This window comes from Anabrus simplex, chromosome 5 (assembly GCF_040414725.1).
Source record: "Anabrus simplex isolate iqAnaSimp1 chromosome 5, ASM4041472v1, whole genome shotgun sequence".
Classification (NCBI taxonomy): Eukaryota; Metazoa; Arthropoda; class Insecta; order Orthoptera; family Tettigoniidae; genus Anabrus; species Anabrus simplex.
Window position 1 is genome coordinate 394126584 of NC_090269.1, and position 21909 is coordinate 394148492.

General features: G+C 37.9%; 1 protein-coding gene across 2 annotated transcripts in view; it reads left to right on the forward strand.

Annotated features, from left to right (window-relative positions):
- Positions 1–20508: 20508 nt before the first annotated feature.
- The window catches only part of LOC136874994 (zinc finger protein 570), a 60829-nt gene continuing 59428 nt past the window's right edge, over positions 20509–21909 (forward strand). The window contains exon 1 of one of the 2 annotated variants that reach the window (XM_067148706.2): positions 20509–20529. Coding sequence is in view for 1 of the 2 variants with exons in the window: in XM_067148704.2 (XP_067004805.2) it covers positions 21417–21434 (18 nt within the window). In the remaining variant the exon portion in view is untranslated. Of the gene's footprint in view, positions 20530–21360; positions 21435–21909 lie in introns of those variants that run through there. The other variant, XM_067148704.2, reaches the window with a different exon arrangement.

Sequence of the window (21909 nt, forward strand, 5' to 3'; positions counted from 1 at the left end):
GGAATAAAAATGTAGCGTCAAAGCAAATCTTCTTATCTCCTCAGTATAATTCTGACCACAACCCTTGATCTTAAGTTCTAAAAGTTCCTTCAGTACACCTGTAAAACACTTGTCTAAAATTTCAGAGCCAGATTCACACAGTCTTTCATTCCTAAAATTAGCTGCTGGTAATTAATTATTTTACTCCTCTTTCTATTAACGTTCTGTTGAAGACATTTAATTTTTTTCTTTAAATTGGCATTTTCTTCCATTGAATTGTCATACATTCTTTTCATTTTGCGTGGACTAGGGACACAGTATGCATGATCATTTCTTATGATCTTCAGTTCAGCACTTCCTGAAAAGAGAAAAAAAGTAAAAGTGAAACAAACTAATACACATAATCCACTGTTACCAGTAGAATTACTATGGACAAATAAGGACTAGATCTTTCCACAAGGAAAAAATTGCCAGTTTACTGGATGTAGTGGCATTCCGAGAGACTACATCTCTGATGACTTGAGACATGCTAAAGGAAAGCTATACAGTATTCAGACTTTACAAAAGCATTTGATAGTATTAACAGACAACAATACTTTAAAACCACGATCATAGGAAAGGACCACATATAGGTAATTACTAAAATAGTTAGCCTACCATATTTACTCATGTATTAGACCCCTTCGCATATTACACCCCGCTTGGCTTTTCGAGACGAAGAATTAGAAAAAATAAAACTTGCATACAAGATCCCCAACGTAATTCATCAAAGAACGATTCCCCTTTGAAGTAGATATAAGCATTATGCAGCTCTGACAACATCACATGAATTTGTGAATAGTTTTGTCCATACGACTCACGCAATGAAAACACACGTCACAGTCATGCAGTACATCTGTGTTTTGTACTTAAGAAAGGTCATCCTCCGTAGCATAGGCCTACTGCAGCTCTGATGATGTCGCACAAATAGGTGAACAGTTTCGTGTCTGACCCGCGCATTGCAAGCACGCATTGGTCATGTATATATGTCTGTGTTTTGCAGTTAAGAATGTCCGCCAGCGTAATGGTTAGCACAATTAGCTGCCATTCTCGGGAGCCTGAGTTTGATTCCCCGTACCGTATTGCCAGAGATTTAAGAATGGCAGGAAGGTTGATTAGCGGTAAAAATGGTACATGCAACTCCCTTCCACTGTGGGCCTGTCTAAAAAAGAGCTGCACCACCTCGGTATGAGGAAACAAATTTACTTTAGTTAAGAAATATTCATGGTTGTTGCTAGGCCTATTAATATAGGCAGGCGAGATCATTAACAAAGTGATCTTTTAATATCTCGTAACTCGGGCCAATATAGGGCTTTCTGGGAGAGAAGTACGTTTAAAACATGATAAAAAAAATCCAATCACAATTGTCTTACTCGCCAAAGTACCTAACAAATAATAATATTAAATTTTTTAATGTCCCCACTTACTTTCACTATTTTTGGAGACGCCAAACGAAACATACTAGGGTATCGTAATCTATAATCTTCATTTCCGTATCCACAATTAAAAATAGGAGAGGATTTCCACCAATCAATACTTATTTATTGTATATATTAAACTACAGGACCGGTTTCAACCTCATATTCAAGGTCATCCTCAGCTGAACCATACATACATATTGATATAATGAAGCTTTGATTAAGATTGTGGTATTAAAGGAATGCCATATGATGATGATGTACATTTAGTCACATGCAAATGGGGGACGTCTTAGCGTGAACTGGCGTATATGTCATTCTGTACAATATTGCAACTGTATGTCTAAAATGTTGAAGGTCTTAAAACTAGTTTATAAAACACGTCTTTACCTAAACTAACTTATATATATGTACAAGATAAAAACAATATATAAAAACACTTCATGCATATGAACATTCGTTCTTGCTTGGTGGTCAATACATCGACTAACTTCCGTATTTAAGTCTTATTCACAGTTGTACACTTCAGCTGCTATTCTTGGAGTTTGTAAAATTGCATGGATAAAAGTTTTGTCTTCCTGTGCGTATGTGAGATAAAACACTTTCAATTTTTAAAAAGGTGCCAAATGTATGGATGAAATTCAAGTAAAATATGTTCAGCTCTGCTGTGTGTGTTGCCCTTTTATTAGAACCAATTCATGTTGTCTTTTGGCAACCAAAATACACAAAGAACATATTCCAATGAGACCTATTATTAACTACAGAGCAAGCCCAACCTATAAACTTTCGCAATTTATTCAACGATTTCTCAAAAAGCACTACGTATTCTTAGCTAATAAAACAGTACGGAACTCAGTAGAATTTTGTAATAGGACAAAAGGATTAAAGATTGAACCATATCACAAACTCGCATCATTTGACATAATAAACATGTACCCGAACATTCCCACAAAACGAACAATAGAAATCATTGAATCTAACCTAAAATGTCATAGCAATCTAAGCACTTTGGAAATAGAAGAGTTCATTAAATTACTTAATTTTGCCATTAGTAACAACTACTTTAAATTCCATGATACTATCTATCAACAACAGGGTTTACCAATGGGATCTCCCGCTTCTGGTATAATTGCCGAAATTTACATAGACTATTTAGAGCACACATTCATCAACAAAATAGACCATATATTTTTTTGTGTAGATTTGTTGATGATATCTTTATCATCCTCGACAATAGGTCCACAAATGAAACTGATATATTAGATAAACTCAATACAATAGATTCCCATATAAAATTTACCATGGAATCCGAAAACAATCACAAACTGAACTACCTGGACATAACGACAACTAGACATGATGACCACCTTTCTTACAGAATATGCAGAAAACCCACGCATACCTCAAATACAATTAAAATGGATTCCGTTCACCCCAACATACACAAAAGAGCAGCCTACTATAGCATGATACACAGAGCATTCAATATACCATTAACAAAAGAAGATCTAAACAAAGAATTACAATTAATTCATGACATAGCTAAAAACAATGGATTCAAGAAAGAAATGGTTAACAAAATCATTCACAAAATAAAATCCCAACCCAAAACCAAACTAACAAAAGTAAACGAACCCAAGAAAGATTATGCACTATTCACTTTCAATAATGTACACATATACCCCATAACTAACATCTTTAAAAAACATAACCTAAGAATAGCATTCAGAACTACACACAATAGTACCAACATCATACACAATGTCAGGACAATCAACAGCAACAACAAATACAACCACTCAGGGGTATACCGTATCAAATGTAATAACTGCGAGACCAGCTATATCGGACGTACCGGTAGAAACTTCCTAACCCGATATAACGAACACATAAACGCAGTGAAACACAATCATTTTTCCTCAATAGGACAACATGTCGCAGATTATAAACACAGTTTTACAAACATCGATAACGATATGCAAATCCTAAACATAAACCCCAAAGGCCCCCTGCTCAACATAACAGAAGAATTTTACATCACTAGATCAGTACGCCAATCCAAATTACAATATAAATGAAATCACAGAAAAAACTAACATCATCTTCAATACAGTTATCCCCGCCCTAAAAAACCCTTACCTTAAGTTAATCGATAAACAGAACGCAACACGCAACAGAAAAACACCAAACAACACACCCAGCTCCATCCCTACCCCCACAACAACAACTCTCCCTACCCCTTCTTCCCTTCCCCTCACAGCAGCTAGTATAAGCCCAAGAAGAACACGAAGTAGTACATTGCAAGCTCGCATGTCAAATACAACTCAGCTACACCAACAACAGTAAGTACATATTCCAATTCACACACATAACCCTTAGACATTCCTCCGATACAATATCACTTATAACTCAATCTTATCTTTCACAGATAAACATAACATCATTGCACAGCTAAAAATGGGAAAGGAGCCACTACTTTGAAACCAATGTCATCCAAATTTACGGACGCCAAAAGACAACATGAATTGGTTCTAATAAAAGGGCAACACACACAGCAGAGCTGAACATATTTTACTTGAATTTCATCCATACATTTGGCACCTTTTTAAAAATTGAAAGTGTTTTATCTCACATACGCACAGGAAGACAAAACTTTTATCCATGCAATTTTACAAACTCCAAGAATAGCAGCTGAAGTGTACAACTGTGAATAAGACTTAAATACGGAAGTTAGTCGATGTATTGACCACCAAGCAAGAACGAATGTTCATATGCATGAAGTGTTTTTATATATTGTTTTTATCTTGTACATATATATAAGTTAGTTTAGGTAAAGACGTGTTTTATAAACTAGTTCTAAGACCTTCAACATTTTAGACATACAGTTGCAATATTGTACAGAATGACATATACGCCAGTTCATGCTAAGACGTGCCCCATTTGTATGTGACTAAATGTACATCATCATCATATGGCATTCCTTTAATACCACAATCTTAATCAAAGCTTCATTATATCAATATGTATGTATGGTTCAGCTGAGGATGACCTTGAATATGAGGTTGAAACCGGTCCTGTAGTTTAATATATACAATAAATAAGTATTGATTGGTGGAAATCCTCTCCTATTTTTTATTAAACATACTAGGGTATGCGTTAATAAAAAATGGGAGACAACGAACGTGCGAAATTAAACATTATGATAATAAAACGCTTTACCGCCACACCTGTAGATATCCGTAAAATTGGCAAACTTTCCTGTTATTTATTTCTATTCTTTCTGTCTTGGAACTTTTGGCACCATTCGGGTGATACCATACCTAACCTAAACAATGCGGTCTCGCTTATCTCATTTACAGCTGTTTAGGTAAATCCTGATGTGATAAATGTAGAGAAATAGGCATGAAATATACTTAAAAATAAGGGTCTGACTTTCAACAGCTGCGGTTATCAAAACAATGCTTCCAGTCACTATGTATTACATTAGGAAATACAACTTGTAACATACCTTAGTTATTACCTGGTGGTTTAGCACGCTTTCAACAACATGGCTTTATTCAGGAGGATTGGCTTCTGCTACAAATACACCAGCTGGGAATAACAGAGACCATCTCCAGAAACCATTTGGGAATCGCTTCACACAGTTTGGACTCTACAGTCGGGAACAAAACTATTTTTAAAAGGTTCAAAATGATAGGACCTCGAATGCTCTCGGTCTTGCTTGCACTTGCAGTGCATGGCTGATGAGGTAGCAGCGAAGATGACATCACTTGGAATGATGACACGCCGGTAGCAGGGAAGTTAGCTGCACAAGACAATTAAAATGAAAGCAGTTATCAGGTTTACTGTGTAGTAGGCCTTCTGCTCAACTGACAGAGACAAAAGACTGGCCATTAAGTTATTTTGTATCAATATTGCATAATGTGATAATATGATACCCTTATCTCCTTATTTCTAGGGGTCGAGTATGACGTGAGACAAATCTTTGTAAATATGTTGGAAGATGGTCCGCTTAGTCAATACTATTTATTAATTTACCTTTCACCTTAACATCTAGTACATGTTTCGAGAATATTATGCATTCTCTTCCTCAGCTAGTAGATTAAAATTCAGTATACAATAAGACCTGACTAAAATAGGGGGGCCCCCATTAAAAATTCAAAACAATGAGTATTACAATGTAACACTTAAAAATTTGGATAGTACAAACCTAGAATTAAAATCCCATTTTGTCAAGTACAAATTAAAAACACAATATAGTAATGTCTAATTAAATACAACGTCTTCTGATGATATGAATTCACAGTGTCCTTGAAGTTGCCTTGCGTAGTTCAAAAAAGTTGAGTTAGGAATGAATGAAATTGCATTAAAACTTGAAGTCCTGCCGATATCCACCGTTAATGGGTGTTAAAATGATGTCTATTTAAATTAAAATATTGGACACAACGTTGTATAATGATGTGAATTTATGGTGTCCTAGGAATTGTAATACTATCTTGCGTAGTTCAATTGGATTTGTACAAGAATAAATGAAGTTGCGTTAAAACTTGGAGTCCTGCCATTATATTCAGTTGATAGATGTATTATGCAGCCAGGTTGAAAATAGGTTAAAATGGTCTATAAAAAGGAAATGAAATAAAAATTAACAAAAAGGCTCCGACATGAACAACTGAGAATACAACGGGGTAAAAATATTAAACCTTACCAGTGTGATGATGTAAATATAACGTGTGGCATGCATGTGTTAGATAGATGTGAAGGCACCTGATGTTGTATGGCAAGTGGTTACGGAATTACATTGGGTTGCGTGGTGGATGGAAAGAGGGGTGGAAGGAACCGCCCCTGATACAACAGTCATACTTCCCCCCTTACACGCTTGACATCATTTGGCCTCTTACTAGGGTATTGGGTTACCAATTTAATAAACTGATTGTCTTCTGCAATGTGTTCATTTAGGCTGTTCTCATTATCAAATTTTTGCAGTTTGTATATTTCTAATTTCTCTAGGGCATTCATTTGTTTGCCTTTGCTTAATGAATGTAATAAAGTCATATCACGTTCAATATATGTGAAATGATGGTTGCTTTCATGCATGTGTTCACACATTGCAGAGTATCTAGAATGTTTTCGTGCATTGACATGCTCTTTATACCGTACCACCACACTTCTACCTGACTGTCCGAAATATTTTTTCCCGCAATCTTGGCACGACAGTTTGTATACTCCTGACTTACTGAACCTACTGTTGGTGTCTACGCTATTCGAATTGAACAATTATTATTATTATTATTATTATTATTATTATTATTATTATTATTATTATTATTATTATTATTATTATTATCTGTCCTAAAGGATGCATGGATATTGTGTTTCCTAAATAGTTTAACCAAACTGTATGATTTTTTATTAATGTAAGTGAATGTAGCGAATTTCTTTTTTTCTTCCTTATTTACAAGTAGAGTGTTAGGTCTGTTCACGACCTTACTCTTTATCCTATTGACATAGCTTTTGGGGTAACCGTTTCTTTTGGCAATATCTTGTATAATGTTTATCTCTTTATTAAAATCATTTCTGTTTAATGGTATTCTTACTGCTCTATTGATGAAGCTGTAAAATGCTGCTTTCTTACTTTCTCCTGGGTAGTTCGAGTCTTTCCTAATAACAACATCTGTGTGTGTAGGTTTTCTGAATACTTGGTAAATCAGGTTTTTATTGTCTCTAGTTAATGTTACGTCTAGGTAGTTTAGACTTTTATTATCTTCCGACTCGATTGTAAACATTATATGTTTATCAAGGTTATTTAATTGGTCTAACAGTTCGTTTGGCTTGAGTTCTTGTTCGTTAATGATAGCAAACGAGTCATCAACAAACCTTAACCGTAAGTCTAATCCTTTAATGTACCGACTATTTTATTAGATTCCATATGGTCCATAAATATATCTGCAAGGATACCAGACGCTGGTGATCCCATGGCCAACCCATTAACTTGTTTGTACACGTTGTTGTTGAAAGTAAAAAAGTTGTTTTCTAATATGAACTTTAATAAGTTGATGAATTCATCAATTTCTACTTTACTCAACGAACTATGTGTGTTTAAGTTGTTCTTAACAATGTTGATAGTCTCCGTGATCGGGATATTCGAATACATATCTTTCACATCAAAGCTATGGATGGTATTATATTGCGATAAAATTAAATTTTTTGTACTATCACAAAAATCTATGGTATTGCGGAGACTTGTATTTACATTAAATCTGTAATGTTTCTTTAAAAACGTGTGTACAAATTTGGCCGTTTTATATGTAGGACTGTTTCTGAAGTTTACAACCGGTCTAATAGGTATGCCTTCTTTGTGTACCTTAGGCATAGCCCTCAATTTCGGTAAACCTGGGTTCATATTTACCAAGCGTTTTGTTTCATTCGAATTCATCAAAAAATTAGTGTTAGCTAAAATTTGTTTGAAAGTCTTTTGCATGTTGTTAGTGGGGTCCTTCTTATTCTGACGAAAGTTGTCTCCCTTCAAGAAATCATTCGTTTTACTGATGTAATCATCTTTATTCATTAAAACTATACTGTTACCCTTGTCAGCCTTCGTAACAATTATGTTATTATCTTTGATCTTCTTATTAATCTTTCGGAGATTGTTATTTGTGTGGGGTATCTGCGACGATTTTATGTTCCATTATTTTACAAATTTTATTTTTAGCCTCGAACCTCATGTTCTCTTGTTCGTCTATAGGTACCTCTGTAATTGCTACTTCATATTCCGCTATCAGTTTCACTAGTTCTCTATTTTAGACAGTCTTACTCGTGTGTGGCCAGTTATGTTTGGGACCCTTACTTAAGATTTCGACTTCGTCATCGTTGAAATCAACGTTGGTCAGGTTTTTGAGTGGCGGGGGGAAGTATGACTGTTGTATCAGGGGCGGTTCCTTCCACCCCTCTTTCCATCCACCACGCAACCCAATGTAATTCCGTAACCACTTGCCATACAACATCAGGTGCCTTCACATCTATCTAACACATGCATGCCACACGTAATATTTACATCATCACACTGGCAAGATTTAATATTTTTACCCCGTTGTATTCTCAGTTGTTCATGTCGGAGCCTTTTTGTTAATTTCTATTTCATTTCATTTTTATAGACCATTTTAACCTATTTCCAACCTGGCTGCATAATACATCTATCAACTGAATATAATGGCAGGACTCCAAGTTTTAACGCAACTTCATTTATTCTTGTACAAATCCAATTGAACTACGCAAGATAGTATTACAATTCCTAGGACACCGTAAATTCACATCATTATACAACGTTGTGTCCAATGTTTTAATTTAAATAGACATCATTTTAACACCCATTAACGGTGGATATCGGCAGGACTTCAAGTTTTAATGCAATTTCATTCATTCCTAACTCAACTTTTTTGAACTACGCAAGGCAACTTCAAGGACACTGTGAATTCATATCATCAGAAGACGTTGTATTTAATTAGACATTACTATATTGTGTTTTTAATTTGTACTTGACAAAATGGGATTTTAATTCTAGGTTTGTACTATCCAAATTTTTAAGTGTTACATTGTAATACTCATTGTTTTGAATTTTTAATGGGGGCCCCCCTATTTTAGTCAGGTCTTATTGTATACTGAATTTTAATCTACTAGCTGAGGAAGAGAATTCATAATATTCTCGAAACATGTACTAGATGTTAAGGTGAAAGGTAAATTAATAAATAGTATTGACTAGGCATACATATTTACTGTTACTAAGTCAATACGGATCCAATCCCGACCATCATGGTCAAGATTATTAATAACAAATCTTTGTAGCAAGTTTTTAAGTCCGGCCCTTCCCGACGTCGAACTCATCAGAGGAACAAATGATGTGATATGAGTAACTAAACAGATTATATTTATTTTATATGTAGGCCTAAAAGTAGTGTTCACCATTTATTGACTTTTAACATTTAGAAATACTGCCTTCCAATGAAAATAGCCAGTATAACTCAAATACATTCATAGGTTTTGTACATGTAAACATTCTAGACTGTTCTTTAACAAATTATAGATATTTATGGCCTTGAAGTCATGTGTTCACTGCACAAAATTTGAGGTTATCGCATATTGGACATCCGTTTACTTTTTTGCTGTAAAACTGGAGAAAAAAGGGGCCTAATGCGCGAGTAAATACGGTACATGCATACCATAAAATAATAACGTAGTAATTCATGACAGTGTTTTTTTACTATTTGTATTACGTCACATGGACACAGATAGATCTTATGGCGACAATGGGATAGGAAAGGCCTAGGAATGGAAAGAAAGCGGCCATGGCCTGGTGTGAAAATGGGAAACCACGCAAAACCATCTTCAGGGCTGCTGACAGTGGGGTTCGAACCCATTATCTCCTGATGCAAGCTCACAACTGTGCAACCCTAACTGCATGGCCAACTCGCCCTGTGATAGTGTTATTCTATCACAGCCAATTCAGCAAACAATCTGGGTCTACAGGAGGATCGTCTGAGCTGCATTTTTTAAAATATGGTTACAGGAGATATAAGTTGCATTGCCAATTCCACAAAAGTAAATATTTACACATATGCGTATGACCCTTCTACATCAAAAGAAGAACTGGAGTATCACTTAACATCTTGCAGCGTGGACAATGACCAATGAATTGGAAACTGACCTCCAGAAAACAGAGTCCCTTGAATTTCACAGCAAAGGATGAAGATTGGCAGGAGATAATGTACGGATACACATTTCAACTAGTAAAGGTCAATAAATTTAAAAATCTAAGGATAATTCTTCAAACTCGGGGAACGGTTTTCACTACTCATGTCAAAGAAAGGGTAATTCAAGCTACTAGAGCAATGCAGAACATACAACATTTATCCAATCTATCCCTTGCCTCTGCAATGAAACTTTTCGAACTAAAAATTAACCCAATCTCTCTTAACATAGGCCTATGACATCCATATATTCTGGGAATATCTACGCACGAAAAACATGTGGTATTATTCCAGCCCAGTTGAAAACATATTTCTAATGTTATAAGTGGAAACTAATGAAATCTTACATGGAGTGTGTCTCAGAAGACAGATGTGTTCATTGCGATGTCCAGGAACCCACCATCCTGCCCCGAGAAGTACATTCACTTTTATAACCTGATGAAGAGTATTATACGGCATTTTCATTCCTGAAGTAGCTACTTGCACCCTATTGGCAAATGTAAAGTAGCACGTAATCTCACTCCCGTCAATAATGTTAATCATAATCCGTTACCAACCCCAGCACACGAGAAGCACAAGAAAATGTACTGGCAAGCGCCACTCCAGACCAATGGTCTTGTCCAGCTCCTATCCTAATGTCTGCACGGCAAGAACCAGTCCAGACCAACCGTGTTTCCACACGAAACTAGGGGCCTAGGGCCGCTTCGCGGCTTCTAACCTGGGGGCCGAGCCCCCAGACTCCCTTTGCTTGTCCCTATATTACTGCTTTTGTCCAGGTCCTATCCTAACGTCCGCACGGCAAGAACAACTCCTCACCAATCGTGCAACAATAATCACCACCACCAGCTATCGAAGCATCCCTCATTCATTAGTTCCTAAGTACAGAGGTTGACAGTACAGAGCACCGCTTGACAACATCCTTCCCGAGAAGGCCACGAGTGTGTAAACAAATGACAGTCGTTATGTGGGTGTGAAAGTCTTGTCAACCGGGCAGGAGTAATGATGAGCTCACATCGTGTGGAAGTACAGGGCTGCCATATTCGCTAAAAGTGAGAGAACAATCAATTTCACTCTCACTTCTTGAAATTTTTGTCTAACATATCCAGACCAATGGTTTTGTCACTAACCTACCGTAACCTATCCAGACCAATGGTGGTGTAATGCAGGATACTAAAGGCCTAAGGGCCAGTAAGCGACTCTAACCTGCACGCCCCCAGGCCAATGGTCTAGTAACTAGCCGGAACTATCCAATCCAGACCAATGGTTTTGTCGCTCCTTGGACGTAACCCATCCAGCCCAATGGTCTTGTCACTCCCTGGACCTAACAAATCCAGCTCAATGGTCTTGTCACTAAGATTGTGTAAGTTGGCAAGCCTGCCGAGTGTTACATGTGCCATGCTGGATCTCTAACCTCACTTTCACACCCCTGTTATGGACGTTTTACCCCGAATACTGTAACAAAACATCTCATAGCGATAATGATGATAGACTGAACACCTTGTATGTTAAACCATTTGAAATAATTATTGTGTTAATGTCAATTATGTTAAATCGCATAGTTACCTGAATTGTTCAATTCCATATTTGTGGACGAAGATTCGAATAGTGGCGGCGTAGGACTGGAGGCTCTCATATTGTTTCGTATCGTAGGTGGAGGTCTAGTACGCTGTATTTTCATAAGGTGACTCGGAAAATCAAAAGCTGTAGGGATGACCCTGGACAGCAAGCGTCTTCTATCATTGTTGATCACTATGTATTTTTCTCCAAAATGTCGTGAACACAGGAAACTGTGCTTTGTCGGAAACCATTTATCACGTTTCATGTTTATTACCCATTGTTTCGTGAGTTCCTTATCTTTCAGGGGGAAGCTACAATAGAAAAGCATAGACTGATTTACAAACACTGACAACGGGGAAACAGACTCTGCTAATGACCAAAAATTGCATTCTTTTCAAAAAAAAAAAAAAAAACAACTTATCTGAAATATGATGTATCCTTTGAGCTGCCTCTACGGAACGTGCAGTTGATTGCTGCACATATAGGCGGCATATTTTATGCAGTTAACTTATCAAATTCAGTGCAATAAACCACGATAAGAACAGATCATAACCAGAACAAACCGTAAAACACGGGCGTCGCTATTTCGCCTTGGCACCGCCTAGAGCGCTGTAGCAGACGTGTTATTAATAGCCACTCTATACTTAGCCTACAAGGAATACAAAGCCTGCTCATTCGCAGTGCACTCTTCAGAAACAGTGTCCGCCTGGCAGTGCGCGTCTTGACCACTGCAGCGCTAGTATACCACCTCACATCAGCACTCACTAGCATTGATAATGGGAGTTGAAACTAGCACAAATTTACCTCTACACTATACTTCCTGTATAGTATATACGTTACTGAGCAGAATGAAGTAGAAAATAATAAATGTTCACCTTTTACCCCTAGCTGTGGATTTTCATTTCAGATAACACACATAACTGTCGAAGTTTGTGTCTGGCATTTAAAAGGACATAAGGTCTGCACTAGATATTTTACTACCGCACCGTAGATTTTTCAGTGAAAATGAACGACTTTAACCATTTTCCTTGATATTTTCTCCTCATAAATCGTTTTTCTTCTCAAGAAGTATTCTCGGCGATACTCATCTGTGATGCCATTAGCGTAGTTAGTGACAGAGGGGTGTAGACACTTCTGCAGTATTATTCTGCTTAGTTCCTCAGGATGATCACTTTTCCCACACCGTAGAATAGGATTTTTAGCAACACGTGGCAGCAGTATTTCGGTTAATGTTTGTGCTATTTTTGGACTGTCCAGCGTTACCGATAACATTTCGTCCCTTATTTGCCTCAGTTTCATCAGCAGTGAAACAAAACTTGTCTTTGGATACCTGAGACGTGAGACCACCTCTGTCTTTGATTTTTATTAATGACGTTAGTAGAGATGGACTCTGGATACTACCAATTTTATCAACACACTCTTGACATGGCATGTGGTCTTCGACAACTCTTACCAAGGACCCTCCAATATATGCCATTGCAGCACTCGACGGAGCGGTCACTAGTATTCCATAACTTATCCTTGGTACTTGGTACCACCTACACAACAGAATAAGGACATTATTATTATCAGAACAGGAGCAATAATAATAAGTAACCTAATTTTTGCCGTCACAGGGTCTGCGTATTTTCTGTACCATACACTGTCTGTTTATTGCTTTAATCCACAATTCCCTAGTTGGCTCTTGGCAAGGGAATTCATGGAAAACTTTATTTCTAGAGCCTTGTTTAAAAAACGGTACACCGGGCGAGTTGGCCGTGCGCGTAGAGGCGCGCGGCTGTGAGCTTGCATCCGGGAGATAGTAGGTTCGAATCCCACTATCGGCAGCCCTGAAGATGGTTTTCCGTAGTTTCCCATTTTCACACCAGGCAAATGCTGGGGCTGTACCTTAATTAAGGCCACGGCCGCTTCCTTCCAACTCCTAGGCCTTTCCTATCCCATCGTCGCCATAAGACCTATCTGTGTCGGTGCGACGTAAAGCCCATAGCAAAAAAAAAAAGGTACACAGCAGTACACCATTGTAATATAAATGACGTGTTTTAACAATACATTTTTCCCCGTTTGGTCAGTGTGTGAATTAAGCCGAAAGTGTCAGGTTCCAAGTTGTCCTCAATTTACAAGAGTTTCCCCATTTCACATTGGATGGTAAAATTATATTCTGTGACGTTTGCATCAAAGAGGAGAGGGAAACTTGTTTTATATTTCCCCGTAACGAATTATAATCAATTTAGCAAAATCAGCATGGTATTTTAAATAATGCATATTAAGGTACGTAAAATTTCAGCTGCGTAAAAATATTGTAGAGCCTATTTGAAAGTCTGTTTTAGGCAGCTAAAATAACATTTTAGCACCTAAATGTCCGAGGTCTAGTAATCACTATATCAAGTTCCTGTGCTGGTTGGAAGTGTAGTGTGTTGTCTGAATATGAAAGGAGAAGTGTTGGAACAAGCACAAACACCAGTCCCCGAGCCAGAAGAATTAATTAGACGTGATTATAATCACCCATTTGGCCGGCAATCGAATCCGGGATCTTCTGAACCGAAGGCCTCAATGCTGACCATTCAGCCAATGATTCGAACTAAACAAAATCATTATTAAGTTTCATTATTTCTATCGGTATTAACATTCAACTTTCGTAGTAAACGTCACCAGTAAGCATACAACGAGTAGAAATACCGCCAACCGAGGTGTTCATGTGAGGTTGAATTGCAGCGCCTCTAGCGGCATATATAGCATCCGCAGGGCGGACAGCTATGAGTGGCTATTGGCGTTGCCTACGAGATACACCAAGGCCGGGAAATACAGCACTCTAAACTTGTCTCGAGATACTTCCGACAAGCGCCGCTAGAGTTCTCTTTACTATTCTGTCTCGCGCGCTCATTGCAACACGTTGGCTTGCGAAAAACTATAAAATTTAATTAAAACTGGTAATTTCAGAGGACTCCAAACAGATATAAGATAAAAATAGACTAAGAACAATTGTATGACTTATTTTCTAGAACGTAGGCCTTTGTCTCACACTGTGTTAAGACGAAATAAGTAAGTCACGAAAACTTCGTGATCAATTAAGACAAATACATATCAGCAGCATTAATGTTCAAATGATCACAAGAAACAATTCATTTAATCTCATAGAATATTATCTATAATGTATGACGTACCGATACATAAGATTAGCTTACCTGAGGTGCAGGAAACGAGACTTGTAACCCTTTTTCGTTTGTGACTGGTGTAGAACCGTCATTTGTTGAAGATATATCATTATCTGAATCAGAAATTCTACTAAATTTTGATGGTACGTCATTTCTGGGAGCTGGATCCTTCCTGCGCTTGTTACTGTTCTGTTTATGAACAGGGTACACACTAAAAACAGAAGGAACTTTGTTGGGAAGAATTCGCTTGATTGATGTGCTTACACTAAAATCTGACTTTTTTTTTCTAGTTGATTTACGTCGCACAGACACAGATATGTCTTATGACGACGATAGGACTGGAAAGGGCTAGGAGTGGGAAGGAAGCATCCGTGGCCTTAATTAAGGTACAGCCCCAGCATTTTCCTGGTGTGAAAATGGGAAACCACGGAAAACCATATTCAGGGCTGCCGACAGTGGGGTTCGAACCTACTATCTCCCGAATACTGGATACTGGCTGCACTTAAGCGACTGCACCTATCGAGCTCGGTGAATGTGACGTATTAAAATGCGAGCTACACACTCGATAAGAATTGTTAGGTACCTAAAGACATCCTAGTTTATCACCTTGCCTGGAAATGGCTTGCCTCCACTTCTCTCTTAAACCGCGCTCCGAAGGGAAGCTATGAAACGTCACATTTTCTTGCTTTTTAGCAGTATCGGAAGTACACAGAGGTACACAACAGTTCGCCATCTTCTCAACCTCACATACACACACCGACAGAAAAAATGCTGACAATAAATTGCAAAAAATCAACACAACATCACTATTAGTCCGCACATCACACTGTTAAAAGTCCGCCAGGAACAGAACGGAAACCTGACATCTAGCGGCCAAGCCGTGAACACGGTCGGGCCGCTTTTTCAGCGGCAAATTGCTTCCTATTTCCCGGCCTTATGTATTTCGTAGGCAACGCTATTGGGCAAGCTTTGTATTCATTGTAGGCTAAGCTCTATAGTAGTGATGGGTCGAACTAGCTCTTTTGAGGGAGCTAGCTCATTCGCTCCCGCTCCTAACTGAGAGTCGTTCAAAAGAGTCGACTCTTGGTAGCGGGAAGGTAGGAGCGAGCCGAGGAAGTCAGAGGCCGCTCTCCGCTCCAGGTTCGTTCGTTCATTCGTTCAACCGGTTTAGGGCAGACAGCTCTTCATGACTTCCGGTCGCTCTTCATGACTTCCGGTCGCTCTGTATGACTTCCGGGAACGAACGATATAGCGCAAATAGTTTATATTTCCCACAACATGGCTAATCTATTAATTAATTAATACTCTATTAACGGTGATGTCCAGTTTAGAAAGCTACTCTCAAATACAATCTCTACTGTATTTGCTACTCTTGAAATAAAAAAAATGTACAACTAATATATGCACTCCTGGCAACATTGGCAATTAATCTAACGATAACGCTTCATATACAATAACAAAGAAATGTTTAACAAATATGCAGTATTAATGGATAACATCTAATATTACTTTGCCTATGTTCCTTTCTATTAAAATGATGCTTTTCAAGACTGAATGCACCGTGACGAGACGTATGTTCATGATATTGGCAACACTTTCACGTTAATAAATAATTGTTTAAAAATGTAATGGGATATAAGTTACTATAGTATATACTAAGCCATGAGTTATTTATTCATAAAAGCCCAAAATAGTGTGATTTTGTGATTTTACATTTTCTAGATTAATAATGACTCCCGTTTTTATTTGAAGGAGCAGATGGTGCGAGATATTTCACCTTTCCCCACAACAGATGGCAAAACATTGCCCAGTTTGGCACGTTACTCTTGGAATAAAACAAATGTACACTGCTGGCAACATTCGCAATTAATCCAATGATAAAGTTTTATACACAGTAACGAAGAAACGTATCACAAATACACAGTGTTGATTGATTACATCTAATCTTTCAAGATTGAATGCACCGTACGGGACGTATGTTCGAGATATTGGCAATACTTCCGTTCGACCCCGGCAGTCTACATAAGCATAAGCAGAATCTCTATCCCTGTTCACGTAGTTTACATTTCACTCAAAAGATGTCATCAAAATACCCTCTTTCGACTGGAGCTACAGTAAGTTTCTCACTTGACACTCCGCGTTGGAACAACAGATTCTTTCATGCATTAATGCAGCGTAGGAAACATAACTGATAAAACGCGATCTTTAACGAAAATAATGGAAACTACTATCAGCATAAATGGACATATAACCAAGTATACTACAGTACGCATAGCATTTTGCCTTTTTTTTTTCGCGTACAGTATGGTCACACTCTCTTCTATTTTTTTTTCAAGAACGATTGAACTGTATGAGACGTAGGATGTTCGATATATTGGCATTCCTTACACTACCTACTTCTTCTTCTCCTTCGACCACTTTTCCCACACTTGTGGGTTCGCGGGTGCGAACTGTTCCGCAAATGTGGATTTGGCCCTGTTTTATAATAATAATAATGCCATTGGCTTTACGTTCCACCAACTACATTTACGGTTTTCGGAGACGCCGAGGTGCCGGAATTTTACCCCGCAGTGGTTCTTGTACGTGACAGTAAATCTACCGACACGAGGCTGACGTATTTGAGCACCTTCAAATACCACGGGACTGAGCCAGAATCGAACCTGCCAAGTTGGTGTCAGTAGGCCAGCACCTCAACCGTTTGAGTCACTCAGCCCGGCTGGCCCTGTTTTACGGCCGTATGTCCTTCCTGACGCTAACCTTATACGGAGGGATGTAATTAATATTGCGTGTTTCTATGGTGGTTGGTATTGTGGTGTATTGTCTGAATATAAAGAGGAAAGTGTTGGGACAAACACAAGCACCCAGTTCCCGAGCCAGAAGAATTAAATTCCCGACTTGGCCGAGAATCGAATCCGGGACCCTCTGCAGCGAAGGCCTCAATGCTGACTATCCAGCTAAGGAGTCGGACTCCTTACACGTTAATAAATAATTATTTGAAAATGTATTGCGGTATACACTTTGGTATGAGTTATTTAGCCTATATTTTAAAGCCAAAACTAGTGTTATTTTCTATTTGCATTAATTCGATTTAAAACTACGGTATATTATTTTATCCACTGTACCGTAAAACCGAAAGATTTTGGCAGTATGTTAATTCATAACTACGACCGCATTTAAGAAACAGGTGAGGATTTGCCAGAGTATTTCTTAATTATTTCAGACAATAAAACTACGCCGTTTCTACTTGCCGAGTGGTATATTCAGTATTCTGGATAGTGACTGCTCATGCTTAGTTGAGGTTAGTTAACCCGAACATCGTGTCGTTTATATGCTCCTAACCTACTGGATCTATACTAGGCCCTACATCCTACATAGATTATGAGTGCATACAGGAAGTGAACACGTAAGTATTGCTCAATAACATGTTGTTTATTTCATTTCATTGTTTCATTAGGTTGCAAGTTGCCAGAACTACGGCACAAAAACGTACCTAGCAGACAGACCTCAACCACTGCACTCAGAGCACTGACTCTGACTGAATGCGGGAAGAGGCTAGACTGTAGACTGGGCAGGCTATAAAAAAGAAAGCGGCTTCTGTATGTCACGTGATTATCTGAAGCATGGTATTGGCTAGAAATGAACGAGAGTCGATGTGACGAGCTAGCTCTTTATTGGAGTCGCATTTGATAAAAGAGTCGGCTCGTGCTTAGAGGTGGGGACGGAGCGAGTAATACCGATGAGTAATCCGGTTGTAGCGGTAGAGCGCACCACCGATCCCCTCCGCTTACAACTGCGAGTACTCGCGGAGGACCTGAGCACAGTGTAGCGCTACTTATTCTCTTTGGTGTAGCGCACAACACACGTACGAAAGTACCTGTATTCAATCTGTGTGTTTCGAATGTACGTATATATTTCCTACGCTTGTTATGTTTTGTAGATAATGTAAAGTCTGTTAGATTATATTTGTGGTGTTAGTGTGATATTTAAACATATTCGTAGATAGTAGTTATATTTTTAGAACATTTAAAGGAATTTTTACAGAACGTTGTTCCACAAATGCCACGAAAACCGTCGGATGCCTGGCAGTTTTTTGACATTACTGATAATAGGAAACACGCAAAATGCAAATTTTGTGGCCGCACATACGCGACGGGTGGTGGCACATCAAATATAATATAATATAATATAATATAGTATAATATAATATAATATAATATAATATAATATAATATAATATAATATAATATAATATAATATAATATAATATAATATAATATAATATAATATAATATAATATAATATAATATAATATAATATAATATAATAACTGTATTTATAGAAGCATTCTACTGATAGCTCTTTGGCATTGGGACGTGTAGTAGTATGTTGTCAGATATGTTTTGTAATCACATTTGCAAAGAAGGACATTTCAGTCAACGTTCATTTACGTACTATCCGCACACTTTATCTTGGTGCATTTACATCCTAGTGCTGAATCGGTCGACCTCCGCGATCTTCGAGATTCATACTGGCAACCTTTGAAACTATGAATCGCTTAAGCATCGTTGTGCGACATCTGGCGTAAACTTTACGTACTGGTACTGTTGTTGTTTACACATCAAAGTCAAAGTATAGAATTCATGCTAGGAACAAGATTCGCATCGAGAGATATGTTTTATAATGTTATATAATGTGTATGTGACATAGTTGTTGGCTTACGGTTTAGAAATTTCATATCGATCGATCATATTCTCGATTCAGTTCAGATTTCATTTTCATTCAGTTGGCAGCACCAGGCAGCACTATCGATACCGGGACAGCTCCCTCCTTACTCCTCACCCCGTACACAAATGCATCAAGATAAAGTGTGCGGACAGTAATTACTTTTGTCATCCTGTAGATGAAATTATGTCAGTGTTTTTCATTATATTCTGATAAGATTCTTTATATTCAGGTTATTCTTCTCATTAACAGTGTACCGTTTCACATGAACTTACGAAATAATTGTTAATACATTACTTTTCTGTTAACTTCCAATCCCCTTGTATACAAACCCTTTCGGTAAGTATGCGCCATACTTTGTTTCACTATTCGAATGAGTTAACTATACGAGTTACTAACATTTATTCCATATACTACCTCCTACTCCCTAGCAGTTACGTATATAACAATTATAGTGAATATATATGCAGTTATTTACAGTTGTTACGTTGTGAGAGAAGGGTATTAATAGGGGGATGCAATACCTTCGCAGTGCCATACCTATAACGTGTTTAAACGTCCCGCGTCAGGACATTCACTCGGTGGTTCACTCGGTACTACCGGGTGATGACGTTACAACAACTGCTCCGCTCCGCTCCGCTCCGTCCCCAGCACTACTCGTGCTAGCTCTCAGGGAGCAAGGAAGGAGCTAGCTCATACAAGAGTCTACTCGTAATTGAACGACTAGCTCGTAAGGAGCAAGGAGGGAGCTAGCTCTTACAAGAGTCAACTCTCAATGAGGGAGCTAGCTCTGAGCTAGCTCTCTCCAATGAGTCGTTCAAAAGAGTCAGTTCGTTCATGAACGACCCATCACTACTCTATAGTCCTCTTTCTAGCTCGTTGTATAAAACACTTACAGATAGTATTTCTTCGCACATGTAGGTGAGCTGAAAATTAATACACGAGTGGTGGTTATAGTGCAATAAATGTTCGAACGTAATTCAAAATGCGACCGGTGGTTGTTCAATAAATTTCCAGATTCTTTGAAATCATTTAAGAAAAGGTTAGGAAACAACAAATAGGGAATCTGCCACCTGGGCGACTGCCCTAAATGCAGATCAGTATTGGATGAAGGTGGTAAGATACGTCAGCCTTGTGTCGGTAGATTTACTGGCACGTAAAAGATTTGTGGACTAAATTCCAGCACCTTGGTGTCTCCGAAAACCGTAACAGTAGTTAGTGGTACGTAAAGTAAATAACATACCGGTAACTATTACTATCAGAAAGTCCGTATTTTCCTGCCATTATTCCAATGAAATATGTGTATGCGTAACTTCAGGTCTGTGTATCACCAAGTTTTGTTTGTTTGTGTAGAATATTTATTAGCAAAATTCGCCTCTATTCATTACCTGGTCGTTATTCATTGTTCCTACTTTGACTTACACTTGATGCTTTGCATTTCATACTCAAATATGCGGTATATGGACTTGGGTTTTCTGTAGCACAACATAACTTCATGCAGGGTATTATTATTATTATTATTATTATTATTATTATTATTATTATTATTATTATTATTATTATTATTATTAAACTAAGCGATTCGTAGCGAGGGCATGTTCGTGTACATGAAGAGTGCTGTAATACTGTAGTTACAAATATCCTAACTGTAAACGGTTCACTTTCTAAGTGGTCGGTTTTTGTATATCACTAATTGTGGCCTAGTAACTAGGTCATCATCGGCCCTGTTTAATAGTGATATGGATTGGTTTTTGGAACCTAGCGCCATACTCCGTTCATTTTTAATGCGTTAAATATGTTATTTCTGTATGGTTTTCTTCATTAAGGTATTGTGGTGTCTTTAACTTTTCCCTCAGTTATCGTGTGCAGGAATTTTAAGTGAGCACAATTTAGACTGCCTGAATGCTGATATTGTATGACATGAGGTGTATAGTACTGTACTATACTTTGTATATACTAGGTGCACTAGCAAGTCAACATTGCTATACGTAGTGTGTGATCTCTGCTTATCCAGCAGATCCGATCTCATATTATCCCATGCATATGAGTAGTACATTGCCTAGATATAGTAAGTCTCTTAACTCATATATGCATAATGAAAAAAATAAAAATAAAGAATACCTGCTTTCAAAGTTATCCTCAGAACTTTCGAAGTGTGCCTGCAGCAGGCACCCAGTGTTACCAGTGCAGCCAACCTACCACTAGTCTCTCTTGTCTCACTCACCTGTGATTTCACTGAATTTAAGATTGTCATCTCATCTGATCAGGAGGAACTAAAAGAAGAATTGGAATTCCAAATTT